The sequence below is a fragment of the Pyrus communis genome, chromosome 13 (genome assembly GCF_041283825.1).
Source record: "Pyrus communis isolate YQ-2024b chromosome 13, ASM4128382v1, whole genome shotgun sequence".
Taxonomy (NCBI): Eukaryota; Viridiplantae; Streptophyta; class Magnoliopsida; order Rosales; family Rosaceae; genus Pyrus; species Pyrus communis.
Genome location: NC_142577.1, coordinates 15,769,304 through 15,790,534, shown reverse-complemented (window position 1 = coordinate 15,790,534; position 21,231 = coordinate 15,769,304). Strand labels below are relative to the sequence as shown.

The following is a 21,231-nucleotide window of genomic DNA, read 5'->3' as shown; positions in this document are numbered from 1 at the left end:
AGGAGCATGTGCAAAAGCAGTCATGTAAGAGTTCAGTTTGAAATTTCAGATTAACCCGTTACATCATTTCTATAAAAAAAATATTCCAATTATGGCATTATCATTGAGCAAAATTAACATGGTGGCAGAAAAACAAATCTTATGAAAATGGTGTGTGGATTTATAGTTAACCAAAGCATTGATTATAAAAACTGTGACATCTAACTGATCAAAAGAATAATCTTTACATTGATAACATACAAATGCAAAGGTGATATCAAGTTTTTCAACTGCTTCCCAAAAAAAAAAAAAAAAAAAAAAAAAAAAAAAAAAAAAAAAAAAAAAAAAAAAAAAACATTTATAACTTGTAAGTGGTCTTGCTAACTACACCTTAGGTTAAGTCCGAAACTTACAATATTTGGATATATGATAGTGAAACTGTAACATTGTTCTTTGCATCCAACATTAATTCCTTGAAATATATGTAGTAATGCATGGATCATCTACTTTTATCTCAAGGATTACCACAACTGTCTTTCAAATTTTATCTTCTCCATTACTTTCCAGCCAAAAGAAGAAAAAAATAGGAAACTACACACATTTGATAACAGAAACAGAGATCACTTCCAGAACCTGTTGGGATAAAAATGGCATCACATTGTCGGATAAAACACAAATGTTTGTGGCTACCAATACAATATGTGGAAATATATATACCAGCCCAAGCATCCTTACAGTATATAAGCACATAACTACCATTTTTCTCTGACTTGACCATATGTTTTTTCAAAAATGATGCTCCAAAGCACTAATCCGGCACAACTTGCACCCACACCAAACACCAATCCAATACTTTATCTTCGTACAATTGTCTCACGATCACATAATTGTTAATTCACAACACCAACCAATCCACGTTATTGGTACAAAATATAATCACCTACACCTAATCATCTTATATTAAGAAGACATCATACAATAACAATGAATGTTTTACACTGTGCAGGTGAAGCAGCTTTCATTTGCCAATTTCTCAAGTGATTATGCAAGCTCCATTGCTGGATAAAAAAATAAGGACTGAGAAGACATCAAATCCAATGCAGACAGCAGATAAAATTGAACCCAAAAGGCAAAAGCCTCTCTAACAAATAGATACATATAAAGAGTCGTTTGGGATATAGATATGGGTGTACCTGGAAGAATAGAGACGCACTGAGTTGGAGAGAAAAAAGAGAGAGAGTTGAATTTCGGAGGAATACTGGACGACGACGAACTGTGTAACCATAGCTGTTGGTGGCGGTGATTCCGCTGCGAGAGACAGTTTGAAAAAAAGTATTCAATAAATCTTACAGAACTATAATAATTCAGTCATGAGCTTCGAATCATTGGCATTTCAATTTTAAGATAGTATTAACTGTTTACAAAATTAGAAGCAGCTGATGGCATAGCATACCAGTTTCTAGTATGCTAAAGTTAGACATAATCTTCGGTATTTAGAGGTGTTTTCTTTTCTGAATCTTTCCTGCAACAGATCACAGCTGGTTTCTACAAATTTTGAAAACCGAAGCTGTTAGTATGGATGTCTGTTAAATTTAATCTCGTAACAGTAGGACGTATAAGAAAACAAAGTGAAGGTGCATATATAATCCATGTTTCCCTCTTTTTCATCTACTCTATCAGATAAATGTGAGTGCTAAATGAGTGCATTTAAATTAAAAAGAGTTGACAGAGGCATAATTGGAGAAAGAGGTCTTTATATCAATAAAAAAAAATGCTTCATAGTTGGACATAGAAAATGAAGAAAATGATTGGATGAAACAAAAAAAGGCCCTTAAAATTTTGACAGATGCATTCTCAGCAAGTTAAAAAAACAGAGGCATTCTCAAACAGAAGATACAATATGCAGTAAAAGGAAAATATTACCTGAGGAGGAAAAATAAAAAGCAAAAAGTAAAAAAATTATAAACCTCAGTAGCAACATAGAATGCATACGAATGAAGCATTTTTGTTTTTTTCAAATGAAAACTTGTAAGAAAATAAGAAAACCAAGTGAATAATACTTGAATCAAGAAAGTCCCGAACGCAGCACAGGGGGGGCATCTTCATTGATAGCACCAATCCAGAACTTTAAAGCAGCACAGTCCAACAAAGGCAAATCCATATACAACTGAACAATTATTCGCCTCATGTGGTGAACAAACATGCTTTCCAGCTGATAATCGTAGATGCTCACCCTAACTTTTCTCATGACCTGGTTAAAAAGAAAATAGCAATCATGACTATGAAAAAGGGAGTCAAGTTTTGAAATATTTCTAAAGATGTTATAAGAATGAACCCAAAATAAAGATTTCAAAGTGCACAAAATTCATGCAGAAGTGAAATAACTGTCCATTCCTAAGCTGCTTCTTGCTATTAGAAGTACGTAACGGGCATGTACTCACAGATATACTGACAACGAAGTTATGCAGAAGTAAGTGCTAAATGGACATTTATTTGTTAAAGACGCATATGATGTATATACAAAACGCATTTGTGCAATCGAACGTTTACATAAAAGATTACCTTAACATGAGCTTCAGAGCTTATGTCATTGGCAAACTGGATAAGGGCAAGCTCCAGATCTGAATTTGTAACACGGCATTCAGTCAAAACTGGATGCAAAACATCAGTAGAGATAACAAAAATGATAAAAACTCTGGAAAAATTTAAACAAAATTTTAAAACTTCAACTCACAGGAAGCTCTGTAACCGGTTGCAATGGCTGCCCAGTTCACAATTGTGAAGTCTGAAGAGAACCCAAAACTTGAATACTGGAATCTTGAGTTTTCTCAGTGGTAGATTTTCCATAGCTGATTTCAGTAACCCCAAATCAATTTAAAAAAATAAATAGATTTAAATTCCAAATTGGGCATGAAATTACTTGCCTTGAGTAGGGAGGGTTTTACAAAACGCCACCTTTGGAGACCCAGCCTTTGAGCGGCTGCGGCGCCTGGTGCGGCGCTGCGAGACAGAGAGAGAGAGTTTGAGAAGCAGCGATTAATTTTTTGGATGAGAGAAATGGAATGAAGCAGAAGACTCGAGAAGAGGCATCTTCAACGATGATGAACGCTCTACAAACAAAATCCCCAAAATCACAAAAAGGAAATTTGAACACAAAATCCATTTGTAAATCCAAAATCACAAAAAAGAAATTCAAACAAAACAAAAAGGAAATTAAGAGAGAAACGGAGAAGAGAGAGAGATCGGAGTACCGTTAGTTAAAGAGTGGACGGCGTCGGTTCTCCGAGCACTGTAATCCCTGAAGATCTCTTCCGCCGTTGCGGACTCGAGCCCATCTACCTGCTCCTCTCCTTCATCTCACCGAAGCTCTCGAGTTACAGAAATGGAGGCCAGTTTGTCTGTGTTTTGGTTTTAGGAAGCAGGAGCCGATGCTATTCCAGAGATGGAGTTGTGGCTGCTAGGGTTTGAGAAGGTCAGAAACAGGAAGAGTGAGAGATGAGAGGAGAGCGCACGCGTGTAACCCATCAATCCGTGCAAAAGCAAACGGACAAAATTACCCTCTGAACTTTTAAGAACTACCCTCCCAACCCAGACCCATTTGGCTGGTATTGTTGTAAATAGCATGAAATCGAGTGGCTCCGTGCTAAACCATATGGACAAAATCACCCTCTGAACTTTTGAGAATTACCCTCCCAACCCAGCCTAATTTGGTTGGTATTGTTGCAAATAAGGTGAAATCGAGGGGCATTTGTTTGACTGTAGCCATGAACAGGCCAATTCCCCTCCAACTATAGAATAGACTAGAAAATGTGCCCGCGCGTTGCTGCGGGACTTGAATGCATCACCTTGAACTGCATGAATAAGATACATTTTACCTGAATAAATTCAATACAATCATAAATGCAGACAGGGATAGATGAGTGAATGAAGTTGGTAAGATATGCAGCTTCGTTTTTATATGCATTCAAATGAGCTGACATGAAAAGACATTGTACAATGAATGGGACGAAACTGAACATTTTGGTTCCCTAACCTGAAACCCCTTGTCTCAGACACCCAACACCTCTCTCCCTCGAAAGATTGAGACTACTTTTCATATTTTCATTTTAATGTACCAGCAAGGAAAAATTAGCAGTTTACAGAGAAATATAAATATTGTTTTCAAGGAATTAGTATGATTGCAAATGTAATAGCTCTATACATAGTCAGGTAGGATAAACGATGGAAGACGCACTGAAATTTGAGGTCCATAGGTTGAGAAGAGTTCATAGCATTGATCCATATATGGATAGCTTGCACAGATCTACAATTCAAGCTCCGAACAAAGTATCAATTTATCAGCAATTGTGACATTCATTATTCCTAAAAAAGTTATTGATTCACAAATAAACAAATGAAAGTAATCGGAAAAGAAACGCTTACCACATGCTAGCTGAATCTGAACTCAAAATGACCACGATATTATCCCAGCAATGATCACAAAGAGATTGCTGCCGGGGACTTCTGTCCATCCCCTGAAAACAATGGAATAATATATCCATTAAAAAACGTCACAAAAAGATTTACGGTAACTGCCCAACTATTATAATTTTATGGTTCTATTGGCATATTCAGAATTCAAAATAAAATCTGGCAGTTGTTTGCACTTGTAAAAAATTTCTCTTTACAAAACTACATAAATTGTAATGACCCAAGAAATCAAAATTTGATTAGGCATTAGAAACAATGTTACCTTTTGGAGAAAAGGATGCTTAACCAAACGGAAGCCCAAATTTAAAACAGCAACCGAATGAGAATTTGACGTTATAAAATCCGTAAGAAGCGTGTAGTGCATCTAATTTAAAAAGTCTCTCACACATGTAATTGCATGTAGCGCACCAGATTAAAAAAAAAAAAAAAAAAAAAAAAAAACATCCCTTGATACCAAAGGACTGCAAAGGATTGATTTGTCATAGAAAGTAAAAGAATAAATTGAATCAATTGAACATGCTTCTTGCCAACCAACAAAGTAAAACATAGGGCAACAAAATCACAAATCAACATAGGCAATTTAAATAACCAAGATTTCGATGAACTGATTGTAATCATTTGTGCATAGATGTGTCACTTTTTACATAAAACACGTGAAGGACAATCAGTTTAGAGTTTCAAAATATAAAATATTAAAATTTCCATAAAAGATAGGCATTGGGAAACAAAGTTGGCATCTCACCTTCCACAATAGGTCAACAAATCCTTTGATTACGCTTTAGCTTCTTGTTTAACTGAAAACACAAATTCATTGTTCAGAATATCATAATTTCATGGAATGGTTCACCTTTGAATCAAGAACTCCCTTGTTTTATGTATGGTACTGATAATCAACTCATAATATTGGATCTCAATTTATTTCAAACTTTTATGCATTTTTTACTATTCTAGGATCCATTTAGGCAATCTCTTAGACCATTAGTTTGTTCCATTTGACTAAAATTAAAAACAGCACATCCGCTTGCTGCTTAGTGACTTGATAAGCCAGTCACAAAGATAACATGTAGAATGCAAATATGGATCAGGAAAAAACAACAGCTATAGAATTGATTATACAGAAGAAGAATACATACTTATTGTCAGGTTATCCCAGCTATCCACTATGACCCAATATATATAGCAAGTAAAAACTATGGCAGCAAAGATCTCACGTATATAAATCTTACATAAACTTTGTTTTTGTACAGTGTCTTCTCCCTTCAATGACAGTTTGTTTCTTATCCAGAAAAATAAAATGAGCAGGTTAATGATACTCACATGTGCAAAATACTAATCCTATGGTCTAAAGTTAACTGCGTTTTTTAGTGTAAAATCCCTAATTTCACTACATTTCGATTGATCACAGTTCGTGACTTGTTAAACTTGATATATCCTTTTACACTGCATTTTGATTGATCAGAGTTCGTGACTTGTTAAACTTGATATATCCTTAAGACATTTTGGGAACTTGACAGCTTAAATTTTCTTTAGTCACAGATGTGCTCATAAAAGCAAATTACAGCGACCCAATCTAAACTAAAAACTTGGAGAAGGGACTAAATTAGTCAATGAACAGTGCCTCACCTTTCATGTTAAAGACCAAATAGAGAAAACCAAGCTGAACTCTTCAAAATTCGTTGGCACACATACATCATCGGCTCAATTGAATGTATAATGCATACTTAGATACAACCATTCAAACAATTGTTATAGACTGACATAAGCCTCCAAACTTCAAAAAAATTGAAACCTTAAAAAAGCAAAACCTTTTTTCCTTCATATTTGAACTGTTTCGATTAGCTTATCTCTCTATCACTTGATTCATTATTTCTAAAGGAAGTTCTAATCACTACCAAAACAGCTTAATAACAGTTGATTATCTCTGAAAAAAAAAAAAAAGAGGGAAAATATGAAATACCAACTGTACTCAAAATCCCAAATGCGTAACACATGGTTCTAATCTAAACCCTGATTCTAAAATTTAGAATTCGACACAAAAATGAAAATTGGAATGATTAGCATGGAAATGAGAGAGGGAGAAGGTCTTCCTTACCAACGACGATGAAATCCAACTACCATTTCAAGCTCCCTCAATCACAACCTGTTGGAAAATATCAAGCCCAAACATAAGTTCACTAAAATCCGAATTCAATATAATCAAACACAAACAAAATACCAAAATTATAAATAAATAAAAAACTAAACTAAACTATAAATTAAAACTTTCAACTGAATACCCCAGAATTTAAATTACTTACCAGTAACAGATTTCTCTGAGTAATCAACTTCTCGATTATGGTCATCGAACACAACATTCTCCAAAACTGCCAAACACATGCAACCATATTTGATAAGAAGTTGAAATATCACTCCAATCATGACACAGAACATAAACATTTCGCACTACCTGTCATTTTTAAAGTAGAATGTTCAATTAAATCATGATGTTAAGTACCAGTCCCAAATTGCATTCCAAATATTTGGTTCCCAGTTCTTTGACAAATCAATGCATTTGGCATAGCAACCACCTTCAATGTTTGACACTATTGTTGCTCCAGCAGTGCTCATCAAATCCAATTAGATACCGATTATGATCCGTAGACAGAGTCGTCTTCCCAGTGCCTGCAACAAACATCCCAGGATCAGTTACACAAACACAAAAGAAACTGAAACACAAAAGATTGATATATCATCGCCAATTGATCATTGCACACATAAAATTGTCATGATTCATACCTTTGCGTCGATATGGAATTTTATAAACTGGACAAATGGAACCCGACTTCATTGACTTCACGGTGCAAGTGCTGTAAAAAATAAGCAAACACTGGCAATATGATCAAGCACATTCCAAGTATTAATACATCTAAATAAAACCTAACATTCATATGCGAATAATAATGAAGGTAGAGATTACTTGCAGAAGAGATGATTGCAATTGAGTGAATCCGCAGAACTCAGTAGACTCAAACTGGAAAACAGATGGGGAAAAATCAAACCCATTAACAGAGTGAAGAGAAATTTTAAATCTTTAAACGAATTCTAGACAAAATCATGTAAAGGGTTTGTTTTGGCTACTGAGAAACTTAGTATACATTTGAATATTATAACATTTTAATACAAAAATTTAGCTTTATTCAAATGGGAGAGATCAAAGGTTGCATCATTTAGCTTCACACATGGCCACAACACAATTTCAAAAACTCTGTCATCTCAAAGTCACATTCTTTATCAAACTCCCACTCCGGAATCGAACAGAGGTTGATAACGGACAAAAAGAAATACAAAGTACGAAATATAATCAATATCATCAGTCAAAACTTGGTGCAAAGGGTGAGGGGTCAACCATCTGACTTTTTTCCCCTTAGCCTCTGCCTGCATGGACAAACAACGGAAGAATTCATACCCAAATAACACAATAACATAAAATGCACAGTTGAAGATTTGATAAGCAATGTACAGTACATAACCAAACCTGATAATATATGCCTTTGACAGATACAAAGACTTTACGCAATTTATGAGTCCAAGATATGTAAGCTTGCCATTCATGACTCAACCTGGTACGAAAGCAACACCAATATTAAGGGAAGATTCCACGAAACGATTAACTCCTAGAAGTAACTAAGCATGATTTCATACTTCAGAACTCCTTTTTTTAGAAAAATTCAAATATACCTTCGACAGTTATGAATGCGTTTGACATCAATTCTGTCCTCAATAGCTGAGGCAGTCGTCTATATCTCTAAGTGCGTCAACGAATTTTGGATATCTGCAGTTCCAAACATACGAAACAACAACTGTCAGAGGCCCTACATACAATAACAGACACACAACTAATTTTTTAACAGTAAGAAAAACCCAACAAACCTCTGCAAAATAATTCTATCTAATTTGTAAGTGGGTCTTCTTTCTGTCAGGAGAGCAGCTCGTTCCTTGTTCTTCTTCGCATCGGCTCTCTTTACTTTTCTTTCGTATGCTCTTATCTCTCTCAACTGCTCGAGTAGTGGTTCATGCTGAATGAAAGAAACATCCTTCAAGTGATAATAGGTATGGTGATTTCTTTCACCTTTTCCTTCAGCTCCCAAGGGAACACGCCCTTTAGAATACACAATTTCCTATAATTTCCAACAGCATGCACATATATTAAGCAATCATGCAATAATTCAACCGATAAATCCGAATAATGCACAAACCCTAAACCCTAGATTAACATAAATTACATAAATCATGTGAAAATACAGAAAATACAGAAATTACAACTTGAATACCAGAGACAGACCTGAAGAGGGGAAGACTGGCTTGAAGCTGCTTGACAGCTTGTGACCTGGTGACGTACCTCGCGGCATTTCCTTCATTTTTCTTTCCCTGCAAATTCGAGGGACAATCAACTGGAAGTGTGAGAAAATGGTGAAATTAAATATTGGAAATTGTTCTTTTAATACTTATGTATATAGGAGAGCTTATCGGAGACGGAGGAGGTGACCTAGAATTTACTGCAGGCCTGTAACGCTTATGCTTCACCGGGGCCTCGATTTGCAGATAGAGGCTTGGCCCGATTGAAAAGAAGCACAGCCTCTTTCCCCCTTGAAATCTGAAATCCCCACCCAAAAAACCACGCACGGGCCTTCCTGACGTGAACGATGGAGTAAGACAACATAGGCGAGAGAAGAGATCGGCGAGGGATCTGAGGGAAATTACAGAGTGAGAAAATTTTTCTTGGGATTTTTATTGTGTCATTTGAGTAGCTGAAAGAGGACTACAACAGTCAAATATAGTGAAAGAATAATTAAGGGCAAGCTGATTGTATGATTAAAGAAATCTCATACCTTCCATAAAAAAAATCAAAGCGAAAACCAGGAAGAGATTGATACCTTACCGAACGTTGGGGGTAGCCCAAGTTGACCAAAATGGACGAAACCTTGCTCGACCTCTCTCTTTGTCCACATGAGAAAACAACATCACCCAAAAGGTCAGAGATTTCCAAAACCAAAAGGAAATTAAGAGAGAGAAACGGAGGAGAGTGAGAGAGAGAGAGAGAGAGATCGGAGTACCGTTAGTTAAATCGTGGACGGCGTCGGTTCTCCGACCACTGTAATCCCTGAAGATATCTTCGGCCGTTTGCCGACTCGAGCTCATCTCCCTGCTCCTCTCCTTCATCTCACCGAAGTTCTCGAGCTACAGAAATGAAGGCCAGACCCTGCCATTCGTCCCTGAGGCATCCCCTCCTCACCGACTATGTGCGTAACCTGTCAACCCTAAAGAATACACACACTCATGCTTTCTGCTCTGTATCTCTCTCCCTGTCCATCTCTCTCTCTAAAATGGGAGAAAATCCCATAGATCCTGGCAGAGGAGCTAGCAAAATCTTTCTCTCACTCAGTCCAAATCAGTAGCTCCCATCCGTCCAATCTGTCAGGCCCTATGTCTCCCTCCTCTGTAGTTGCTCTGTCCCCCTCTCTCTGCTCACCACAACGACACCCAGCTGTCTCCGAGTAAAAAATGGGAGCCATTGTCTCTCTCAAATTCGTCAGCCGTGATGTCCCCTTCCCTTCTCTCTCCCCGAGTCAAAGCTGAAATGCAGGCCCTGTGTCTCCCTGCTCTGTAGTCGCTCTATCCCCCTCTCTCCGCTCGACACAGCGACACCGAGCTGTCTCCGAGTCAAAAATGGGAGTCATCGTCTCTCTCCAATCTGTCAGCCGTGATATCCCCCTCCCCTCTCTCCCCGAGTCAAAAGCTAAAATGCAGCGAATGGTTGAAAATCAATTCTTAAGCCGTAGTGGTAATTGTGTAAATAAAACGAAAGTGTGTTAAAAGCAACCGGGTGGCAATCCGGTAAATAAACTGAAATGTGGTTCAAAACACTGTTCATTTCTATAGTGCAATTTTGCCAGCTTCTTTAGACTAAAGTAATAATTTCTATTGCTCACTAGGGTTTGGTAGTGGGTTTGTGTTGTACTAAAGTAGTGGCAGCAGCATGCGGGCGGCGATAGCAGATGGAGGATGGACAGGCTGTCCATTAGCAGCAGGTTGTGATGAAGGCTAGGGGAGGGCTATGGGCAGCTACAGTACTAGAGTTTGGGTATATTCTGTGGTAAATGAAGCATCGTGGGAAAAGAAATTGGAAAAGAAATTGCATCAAAAACCGCATTTTTAGAAAGAAAAACATGATCAGTTTGGGGATCGAGACAACGATACCAAGTTGAATATGAGAGCAACCTAAAATTTGGATTAAAAAACGAAAAGTAACCTATAAAAAAATACATTTGCGAGAATGAAATTACAATTTATTAAATCATCTTCAACTTTTAGAATAAAACTTAAATTTTTTAACATAAAATGTTTAAGCTTTAATTCACAAACAGTTTTTCTGCTCCAACTTTTCTGGGTTAAATTTTTTTAGTCCAAAATTATTAAAAAAATAAATTAAGTTTTTTGTTTTTATATGTAGATTATCCTAATTTATTTTTATGAACACTTTTAACTTAAAAATATTTGAATTCCAATAATCATTAAAAAATCACTAAATTAGGTGAATATTAAGTTTAAAAAATTTAATCATTAAATTTAAATTTGAGCCGTTAAATTTTTTTATACCCTTTGATTTGATCAGAGAGATATCAACGATTGGATTTAATCCAAGGGCTGTTAAGCTCGGAAGAGGATCCTTGCCGAATCCTCTTTGTGAGGATCCCGGGAATCCTCCCATCACAACCGTTCATCGTGTATCGTTCGGTCAGTTTTTGTCAGGTACTGTTTATACTCAATTTTAAATAAAAAAATTACAATGATTTCTGACTGCACGATGCACGATGAACGGTTATAGTGGGAGGATCCCCGAGATCCTCACAAAGAGGATCCGCTAATTCGGCGAGGATCCTCTTCCGTTAAGCTCATTAGTCTGGCTGACATGCCCACATGGGCGTATTCCATCATCCATCTGAGAATAGTAACGATAAAGATGACACAACCCGACCCAGAATGTCCACTTAGACTCCGAATCGAATTGTGATGGCCGACACCTGGAGGGTGACGAAGCCATAAAGTGTAGTGTAGTGGAAAAATACGAATAAATTTAAAACCTAAAAGTGCGTAATCAAAAGAGTGCATGGGTGAGCAGGATTGAACCCATTTCACATGTTATGGCAGAGCATAAGAACAGTACAATAATTAGGGTGAAGGTTATACCACTAAAGATAACCATCTACTGAGGTCTTACTAGAGTTCTCGTTTACACGAAATCCCACCTACTAAACCTGGAGGGGTGAAAAAAAAAGTTGAGTGGATCAGAAAATAACGTTTTGTAAATGATCTTTTTAAAACATTATAACCTCTCGCCATAAAATCAAGTATAGTTTCCAAAATATATACGTACTATATATAGTAAGAAATACTTACCGTAGCCTGCAAAGTTTCAAGAAATCAATAAGGCACAGCTATCGCAAATAAGCACACATAACCTCGTAATAAGTAAACATAACATAACAAATGCTCATCGGCACATGCTGACACACGAGTCAGAGTTGCCTAATCCATCCTATATGACAAGATTAGGTGTAATAAATGCGCTCTAATACTACAATCACACGAAGGCTGGCGCCGAAGCACGATCATATACGAGCCGGAATTGCCTAATGCAATATGTACAACAAGACCGGCACCTAACTTGGATCCAATGCGAGTGAACGATACGGATGTGAACATACACGTGAAAGGATGACCCTGACCTTGGGCGAATTACTAACATCGGGGTGCAGCAATGATAAGCAGATGACATAAGTAAAATCGTGCCACAAAGATTCGATAACTCTAATCAACATAGTAATTATCATAGCTATAAATATAATATCATGGTATCTCGTGCATACCTGTGAACCTATAGGACGTAGAATAATTCCCTAGGTTCAGTCATTTCACTACTTCATGTAATTTAAGTCTAAGCAAGGCATACGTAGTAAATTCTTTTCAAGGTATAACTAGAAACTAGCAAGTATGCATATACTTATAAAAAGAAATGACTAGCTCATAGTTATGCAGTCGAAATGAAGCCTCCAAGCCTTGCTTGACCCTGTACATCCTTGGGATACGTTTCCCCTACATGTGAAATTACTAATTAACTTAGTTTAATAACACATAAATGGAAACTTAAATAAAACCTCCATAGATTGCTCAAACATAGGGTTTGAATATAAGAAATCGATCTACTTGACATCACGAACCTGCACAAATTGACAGAAAGCTAATTGGAGGCCAGATGAGCCAACTAGGGCATGGCCATACGCGCCACCATGCGCAGGCCAAACGTTGATGTTCGTCAGGAATATTCTGTTAGTCTGATGAAATATTTCGTTAAATAACTAATGGAAGTTAACGGCGTTACCTGACGCCATTAGAATATTCCATCAACTTTGACAAAATATTCCCTCTTCTTCTCTGACGAGCCTCGTCGGTTGCATCGTCTTGTTTCGCCTAAATTTGGAAATTTTTGCCGGTTTCTGGGTAAAATTTCAAAACTTTATAACTTGCTCATTTCTCAACCATTTTTTATGAACACACCCCAACCTGAAATGTCCACTTGGACTTGGAATCGAGTTGTATTGGCCGACACCTGGAGGGTGACGAAGCCATAAAGTGTAGTGTAGTAGAAAAAGAATGTGAATAAATTAAAACCTAAAAGTGCCTAATCATAACAGTGTGCGGGTGAGCGGGATTTAACCCAATTCACATGTGATGTCAGAGCATAAGAATAGTACAGTAAAGTAGGGTGAAGGTTATACCATTGAAGATAACCATCTACAATGATTTTCCAGAGTCCTCGCTGACACGTAAGCATAGCTATTAAACCTAGAGGGGCGAAAAACAAAATTAAGTGGGTCAAAAAATAGTGTTTTGTAAAAACCTTTTCAAAAACGATATAACCCTTCGCCATAAAATCAAGTATAGTTTACAAAATATTCGTACTACGTATAATAAGAAAATACTTACCGTAGCCTGCAAAGTCTCAAGAAAATCATAAAATACAGCTATCGTAAGTAAGCACAAGGTGACCGTAATCACATAATCTCACAATATGTAAACATAACATAAAGAATGCTTAACAATCTACTAGCACACAAGTCGGAGTTGCCTAACGTAATTTGTACAATTGAACTGATTGCTCATCAATCTATGCTAGCACACGAGTCGGAGTCACCTAATGCGACTTGTACGACAAAACTGGGTGTAATCAATGCGCTCTAGTACTACGATCACATGAAGGTTGACGCTGAAACACGGTCACATACAAGTCAAAATTTCCTAGTGCAATCTGTACGACAGGACTGGCACTTACTTAGATCCAAGGCGAGCGAATGGTGCGGATGTGAACATACATGTGAAGGATTGGCCCTGTCCTAGGGTGAGTATTAACACCAGGGTGCAACAATGATGAGCACATAACATAAATATAATCATGCCACAAAGATTCGATAACTATAATCAGCATAGTAATAATGACAGCTGTAAATATAATATCATGGTATCTCGTGCATACCTGTGAACCTATAGGGCGCAGAATAATTCCCTAAGTTCAGTCAGTTCACTACGTCATGTAATTTTATTATAAGCAGGCCATACGTAGTAAATTCTTTTTAAAGTATAACTGGAAACTAGCAAGTATGCGTATACTTATAAAAAGAAATGACCCACTCATAGTTATGCAGTTGAAACGAAGCCTCTGAGCCTTGCTTGACCCCGTATGTCCTCAGGATACGTTTCCCCTAAATGTGAAATTACTAATTAACTTAGTTTAATAACACTTAAACAGAAACTTAAATAAAACCTCTGTAGTTTGCTCAAACATAGGGTTTAAATATACAAAATCAATCTACTCGACGTCACGGACCTACAAAAACTGACAGAAAGCCAATCGAAGGCCAGACGCACCTGCTAAGGCACGGTCATACGCACCACCACGCATAGGCCAAACCCTGACGTCCGTCAAGAATATTCCATCAGTTTGACAAAATATTCCGTTAAATAATTAACAGAGTTTACCGGCGTTACCAGATATCGTTAGAATATTCTGTCAACTTTGACAGAATATTCTGTTGTCTTCTCTAGCGAGCATCGCTGGTTGCCGTCTGGTTACGCTAGAATTTGGAAATTTTCACCAATTTCTGGGTAAAATTTCAAAGCTTCATAACTTGCTCATTTCTCAAACATTTTTTATGAAATTTATATGGAAATGATGCTTATGAAGAATAGAACAAGATTGTACCTTTTGGAAGTCCAAAAAATGGATGGGAAGTGGCCTGAAAATGCCTCAAAAGGTTTTGCCAAAAACTCAACTCCTTGAAACCGGGTTGTTTCAAGTCAACTCTTCCTTAAACCTTGACCAGGACCCTTAAGGAGTTGAGTGGGAGCTTCCCTGAGTCATCAAACTCCGTGACTCGGTCTAAAAATTGTCAACCCAAAACTCACCGAATCGAAACTTCCAAGTTGGTGAGTCAAAACTCAACCATTCTTGAAACTGGTTGCATGGTTGTGTTCGTGGGGTTGAGATGAGTTCAATGGTATGATTTTTAGGTCACGTTCATAGGGTTTGGTGTTTGTTTGAGAGAGTTACAGAATGAAAGAGTGAGAGAGTGCGTTCGGGGAGAACGAGATAAGAAAGAGGGTGCTAGATTGATTTTTCTGAAATTTGATTGGGTGTGAAATGTGAAAGTGAAGTCTGATTGGTTGGTTCCAAAAGGAGGGAAAGTAATTGATTGGGTGGTGAGGTGGAATTCAAGGAGATGATTGGTTGTTTGTGTGAGGGAGAGGGGACACAGATCCACCAATCAAGGGAAGAATTTGATTTCAGATTTTGTTCAATTTTTAATGTACAAAATCTGCTTCCTTACAATGTTTCCAACATTGTTAATTTGTACACATGTGTACAAAAGTTCTCGTGATCATGTACCTTAACAGAGCGTAACTTCTTCATTACAGATTTGATTCATGTCTAATTCATGCTCACGCGTTCATAATGACGAGTACTACTTAAGTATGAAACCAGGAAAAAGAATTAACAGTTGAAAACAAAGTCCGTGTCAGATTCCACTTTTGTCCAAAAAGGGTAAAATCGTCAAAACACACTAGCGGAAAAAGAATTCCAGTGAAAAGTAGGGACGGGTCGTCACAATCTACCCCTCTTTAGAAAATTTCGTACCCGAAATTTAAAATCATTTGTTACACAAAATTTTAAAGATAGGAAGAATAAAATATATATGTACGTGACGAAGAAATCAAGTCAGAGTGGTTGTACAAAAAGGGAAAATGCCGCTCCGTCGTGATCGGAGCACATTAATTCCTTTTTCATGCCTCCAACTCATACTTCTCTTCTTCTTCAATACAATACTATAATATAATAGTTTTCGCAAAAACAAAACGTCAAAAATATTTATATGTACTAACATCCCGTCGAAAATACATATATATAACAACATAAGGTTAAAGTAGTTGTACTGATAATAAAACTGAACAATGGATTTTTTTTAACTACGCACTTGAGTGTTGCGTACTCCAAAGTAAGTATATAGTAACCTTGGGTAGGGCCGAAGTAATTTAATAGGTAAACGTGAAGGCTAGTGTCGAAGCGTTGTCACATATGAGTTGGAATTGCTTGATGCAATTTGTACGATAGACTAACACATACTTGGATCCAAGGCAAGCGAACGGTGTGGATGTGAACATACACATGAAGGATTGGCCCTGGCCCTGGGGCGAGTACTATCACCGGGGTGCAGCAATGATGAGCAGATAACATAAATATAATCATACCATAACAATTCAATAATTGTAGTCAACAAAGTAACTTACCTTTGCATCCCGTAGGATTATTTTAGCATTTCACAATAGCACAACAATTCTCGTAACATTACTTAATCAAGGCTGTAAGTATAATCATGGTAACTCACGTATACCTGTGAACCTATAGAGTTCAAAATAATTTCCTAAATTTCATCATTTCACTACTTCACATAACTTTAGTCATCGATTGACTTGACAAGTCAATTCGTGTTCCGTTGGTCCAAATGGACAACATTTTACACCTCTTGGTAAAATTGCTCAGTCTTGAAACTTATTGGGTCTTCTGACGTTTCGATCAATACCTACTTTGACGGTAATCCCATTTTTACCCATCTGTACTGAAAGGCATTCCAGTCAACCTTGGGTACGTGTCTACCCTACTACATTTCGTATTGCCTTGAAAATGATGCATTGTCTAATAGCACTGTCGACAATGGAAGTGCAATTGTGACCATTAATTTCTCAATCACCTAACAAATACTCGATTGAACGAATCTTCCGTGGTGATTGAATATCTCGAAAACTACTGTTGTAGTTTGATGTTATGCATCCAATCTAGTTATCTAGTACTTTAGATTTGATGGACTTGTTTTGATCCTCAAATTCTCGAGTATTCTTCTAGCCTTCTCGACGTAGTTACTTTCTCACTAAGTTCAAGAGAGCTTTACCATGAAGTTGCTTGCTAAGGAGTTGCGGACTACATGGTTTGTTTACATGACAGATACGTCACTGTGGTATCTTATCGTGATAAGTGTTTTACTTCCAAGTTTTGGAGAAGTCTTCTTGAAGGCCACGTATAGTAAGTTTCATCACCAACTACATTTCTCCCTCAGACTAACGGCCAGTCTGAACGATTTACCTGGACCTTCGTGGCATATTGCGTTTATCTGCTCTTTGGTGGCAGCATTATCGTATTAGACACTTATTTCTGTTAGAACTGCTTGTAACTAAGGCTACTATTTTTGGTCTTGGTTGTGACATTGTTGAGACGTAGTATGGAGATTCTTTACTTAACACTTGTTTGACATAGGAGTTTTACGAACAAGTGTTCAATTGTGAGAGTTCACAATATAGAATTGTTTTATTGTTGTTGTTGCCCAAGGGGGTAGTGCGTGAGCACGGTAGAGACTTGACCAGAAGTTGTTTGTGTAATTCCCAATGGGAGCATGATGGTAATATTGCTTCCTCGGGAGTTATTTACTTGCTTATCATGACAACAGTGAGTTGCCGATATCACGGGTTGCAGACCGTAATATCAATGACTTATTCGTTGGATTAGTTAAGCAAGTAAATAGGTAGATTCTTTTACGTTAATACTTATTTATGTATTTGTTGTATTTACCTATTAAATTACTTGGGCCCGACCCAAGGTTACTATATACTTACTTCGGAATACGCAACACTCGAGTGCGTAGTTGAAAAATCCTATGTTCAGTTTTAAAATCAGGATAGCTACTTTAACCTTTTGTTGTTGTATATATGTATTTTCGAAGGGACGTTAGTACATATAAATATTTTCGATGTTTTGTTTTGTGAAAACTATTATATTATAGTATTGTACTAAAGAAGAAGGAAAGAATGCTTGGAGGCATGAAAAAAGAAGTAATGCACTCCGATCGTTACGGAGCGGCATTTTCCCTTTTTGTACAACCACTCTGACTTAATTTCTTCGTTACGCACATATATTTTATCCTCCCTATTTTCGAATTTTGTGTAACAAATGATTTTAAATTTCGGGGATGAAATTTTCTTAAGGGGGTAGGCTGTGACGACCTGTCCCTACTTTTCACTGGAATTTTTTTTTCGTTGGTGTGTTTTTACAATTTTACCCTTTTTGGACAAAAGTGGAATTTGACGTGGACGTTGTTTTTTACTGTTATTTCTTTTTCCTGGTTTCGTATTTAAGTAGTACTCGTTGTTACGAACGCGTAAGCGCAAGTTAGACCCGAATTGGATCTGTAAAGAAAAAGTTACACTCCGTTAAAGTACATGACCACGAGTACTTTTGTACATGCACGTACAAATTAACAGTGTCAAAAACACTGTAAGGAAAAATATTTTGTACATTAAAAATTGTACAAAATCTAAAATCAAATTCTTCCATGCCCCCTCTCCCTCACATAAATAACCAATCATCTCCTTGATTTCCTTCTCACCACCCAATCAATTGCTTTCCCTCCTTTGAAAACAACCAATCAGATTTCATCACCATCATTCCAATCAGAAAACTCAGCACACTCTCTCTTCTTTCTTTCTCCCTGAAGGCACTTTCTCATTGTGCAACTCTCTCAAACAAACACCAAACCCTACAAATGTGACCTAAAAACCATACCATTGAACTTATCTCGACCCCACGAACACAACCATGCAACCAGTTTCAAGAATGGTTGAGTTTTGACTCACCAACTCGAAAGCTCCAACTCGGTGAGTTTTGGGTCGATGATTTTCAGACCGAGTCACGGCGTTTTAGGACTCGGGGAAGCTGCTACTCAACTCCCTAAGGGTCCTAGTCAAGGTTTGAGGAAGAGTTGACGTGAAACAACCCTGTTTCAAGGAGTCGAGTTTTTGGCTGAACTTTTCGAGGCATTTTTAGGCCACTTCCCGTCCATTTTTTGGACTTCCAAGAGGTACAATCTTGTTATACTCTTCATAAGCTTCATTTCCATATAAATTTCATCAAAAATGGTTGAGAAATGAATAAGTTATGAAGCTTATGAAGAGTAGAACAAGATTGTACCTCTTGGAAGTTCAAAAATGGATGGGAAGGGGCCTGAAAATTCCTCGAAAGGTTCGGCAAAAAACTCGACTCCTTGAAACCGAGTTGTTTCACGCCAACTCTTCCTCAAACCTTGACTAGAACCCTTAGGGAGTTGAGTAGGAGCTTCCTTGAGTCCTAAAACACTGTGACTCAATCTGAAAATCGTCGACTCAAAACTCAGCAAGTCGGAGCTTTCGAGTTGGTGAGTCAAAACTCAACCATTCTTGAAACTGTTTGCATGGTTGTGCTCATGGGGTCGAGATGAGTTCAATGGTATAGTTTTCAGGTCACATTTGTAGGGTTTAATGTTCGTTTGAGAGAGTTGCAGAGTGAGAGGGTGAAAAAGTGCTTCACGGAGAGAGAGAAAAGAGAGAGTGCTGAGTTTTTTGATTGGTTGGTGCAAATGATGGTAATAAAGTCTGATTGGTTGCTTTCAAATGAGGGAAAGCAATTGATTGGGTGGTGAGGAGGAAATCAGGGAGATGATTGGTTGTTTGTGTGGGGGAGAAGGGACACGAATCCACCAATTAAAGGAAGAATTTGATTTCAGATTTTGTACAATTTTTAATGTACAAAATCTACTTCCTTACAATGTTTCTGACACTGTTAATTTGTACACGCGTGTACAAAAGTACTCGTGGTCATGTACTTTAACAGAGCGTAGCTTTTTTGTTACAAATCCGATTTGGGTCTAACTCATGCTCATGCATTCGTAACGACGAATACTACTTAAGTACGAAACCAGGAAAAAGAAATAACAGTCGAAAACAATGTCCACGTCAGATTTCATTTTTGTCCAAAAAGGGTAAAATTGTCAAAACACACCAACGGAAAAAGAAATTCCAGTGAAAAGTAAGGATAGGTCGTCACAAGAGAGATTAAATTTGTAAACTAAATTTACAGACTAAATATGTCACCAATAGGAAATGAGCACATTCATCAATGTTTAAGTAATAATCCAATAATCAACTTCCATATTATTTAGTTTACAAAATTTAGTCTACAAATTTAATCTCTCTAGCATTAATATTTTGGCGTACCCGGTACCATAGCTAGTGTTCCCAACATATGAACACCTAACATGTAGCTTATATTAGACACCTAGCCTCTGTTTTGACACGTTACAAACAATCTTCCCATTTAATTCTAATTTTCAGAAAATAAATTTGAACAAAAAGTTAATTAAATAAACTGATTCAAATTCCCATCAGAGTCTCTGACCTCCGCCCCATGCCCACCCATCTCTCCCTTCCCCTCTCGTTTTTTTTTCTATCTCCTTCTACCTTCCTATTTTTTGTTCTAACCTCCCTTACATAAGAGAAAGACACTATAAATTGTCGTCGGCCACCCCTACACTTTGATCAAAGGTTGTAATTATCGCCATCAATGAAGGGGTCGTCGTCTTGCCATAAGTTCGTGGCGGCTGGGTGATTGGTTACTGTCAGTTCTTGGTGGGGGGTGGTTTTTTCCAAATTCTCTTTCACTTTTAGGGAAAATTATGAATTGCATTGATAAAATAAGTTAGCTTGCATTTTTTTGTTATGTGTCACGCATTTATTTGCCGGGAACACCAGCTCAACTAGTGTACTGGCCTGTAAACAGAATTATTTATTAGGTTTGGATCAGATTTCACTATAAGAATCCTATGTGGACTCAACTAGTAGATAAAGGAGAAGTAATATGTTGGTAATGCAAATCATTAGAGTTTGAATACGTGTAAAACCAACATCCTATAATTGAGGAAATACATCCAACGTGCTTTGAGTACAAACTGTTCCTCCACTACTCAATAACTTCCAGGTTGTGATGATATGAGACGATAACCAACTCACCCATGATAGATGGAAGTTGGATGCTAGTCATCAATAAATAAAAGGGATTCCCTACTCACAAAGCATTAGTTCTAAGTCTAGGGTTCTCTCACCATAAGAGCATAAAGGGCTTGAGTGAGTAGAAGAATTCTTTTGACTACCACGATGGCTTAGATGGGTAAGTCTTCTTGTTCTATACATCATATTGTGATTTAGGGTTAAAATCTTAATTCTTAGGTTATTCCCAACATTCACTCGACTCGTTAAGCTAACGAGTCACCTTAATCCTAACCGTTAAGTTAATAAGTCACTCAAATTCAACACATTAAGTTAGTGAGTTAC

At 37.3% G+C, this 21,231-nt stretch overlaps 1 protein-coding gene, 1 long non-coding RNA gene and 1 pseudogene across 4 annotated transcripts in view; all 3 read right to left on the bottom strand.

Annotated features, from left to right (window-relative positions):
- Positions 1-2,030, bottom strand: part of LOC148691837 (uncharacterized) — a 53,449-nt gene extending 51,419 nt beyond the window's left edge. The window contains exons 1-2 of one of the 2 annotated variants that reach the window (XM_088682645.1): positions 1,395-2,030; positions 1,173-1,287 (exon numbers count right to left, since the gene is read on the bottom strand). In XM_088682645.1, the coding sequence (XP_088538771.1) occupies positions 1,173-1,287; positions 1,395-1,425 (146 nt within the window). In that variant the 5' untranslated portion in view covers positions 1,426-2,030. The remainder of the gene's footprint in view (positions 1-1,172; positions 1,288-1,394) is intronic. The other variant, XM_088682646.1, reaches the window with a different exon arrangement.
- A 5,435-nt stretch (positions 2,031-7,465) lies between these two features.
- On the bottom strand, positions 7,466-8,886 carry LOC148691836 (pescadillo homolog; annotated as a pseudogene). Its single transcript, XR_015955252.1, has 5 exons — positions 8,771-8,886; positions 8,359-8,606; positions 8,167-8,260; positions 7,964-8,048; positions 7,466-7,863 (listed from the first exon to the last, which is right to left on the bottom strand). The product of XR_015955252.1 is annotated as a pescadillo homolog (transcript).
- An 87-nt stretch (positions 8,887-8,973) lies between these two features.
- On the bottom strand, positions 8,974-10,249 carry LOC148691835 (uncharacterized). Its single transcript, XR_015954821.1, has 3 exons — positions 9,543-10,249; positions 9,363-9,425; positions 8,974-9,175 (listed from the first exon to the last, which is right to left on the bottom strand). It is a non-coding gene; the product is annotated as an uncharacterized LOC148691835 (long non-coding RNA).
- Positions 10,250-21,231: the final 10,982 nt, after the last annotated feature.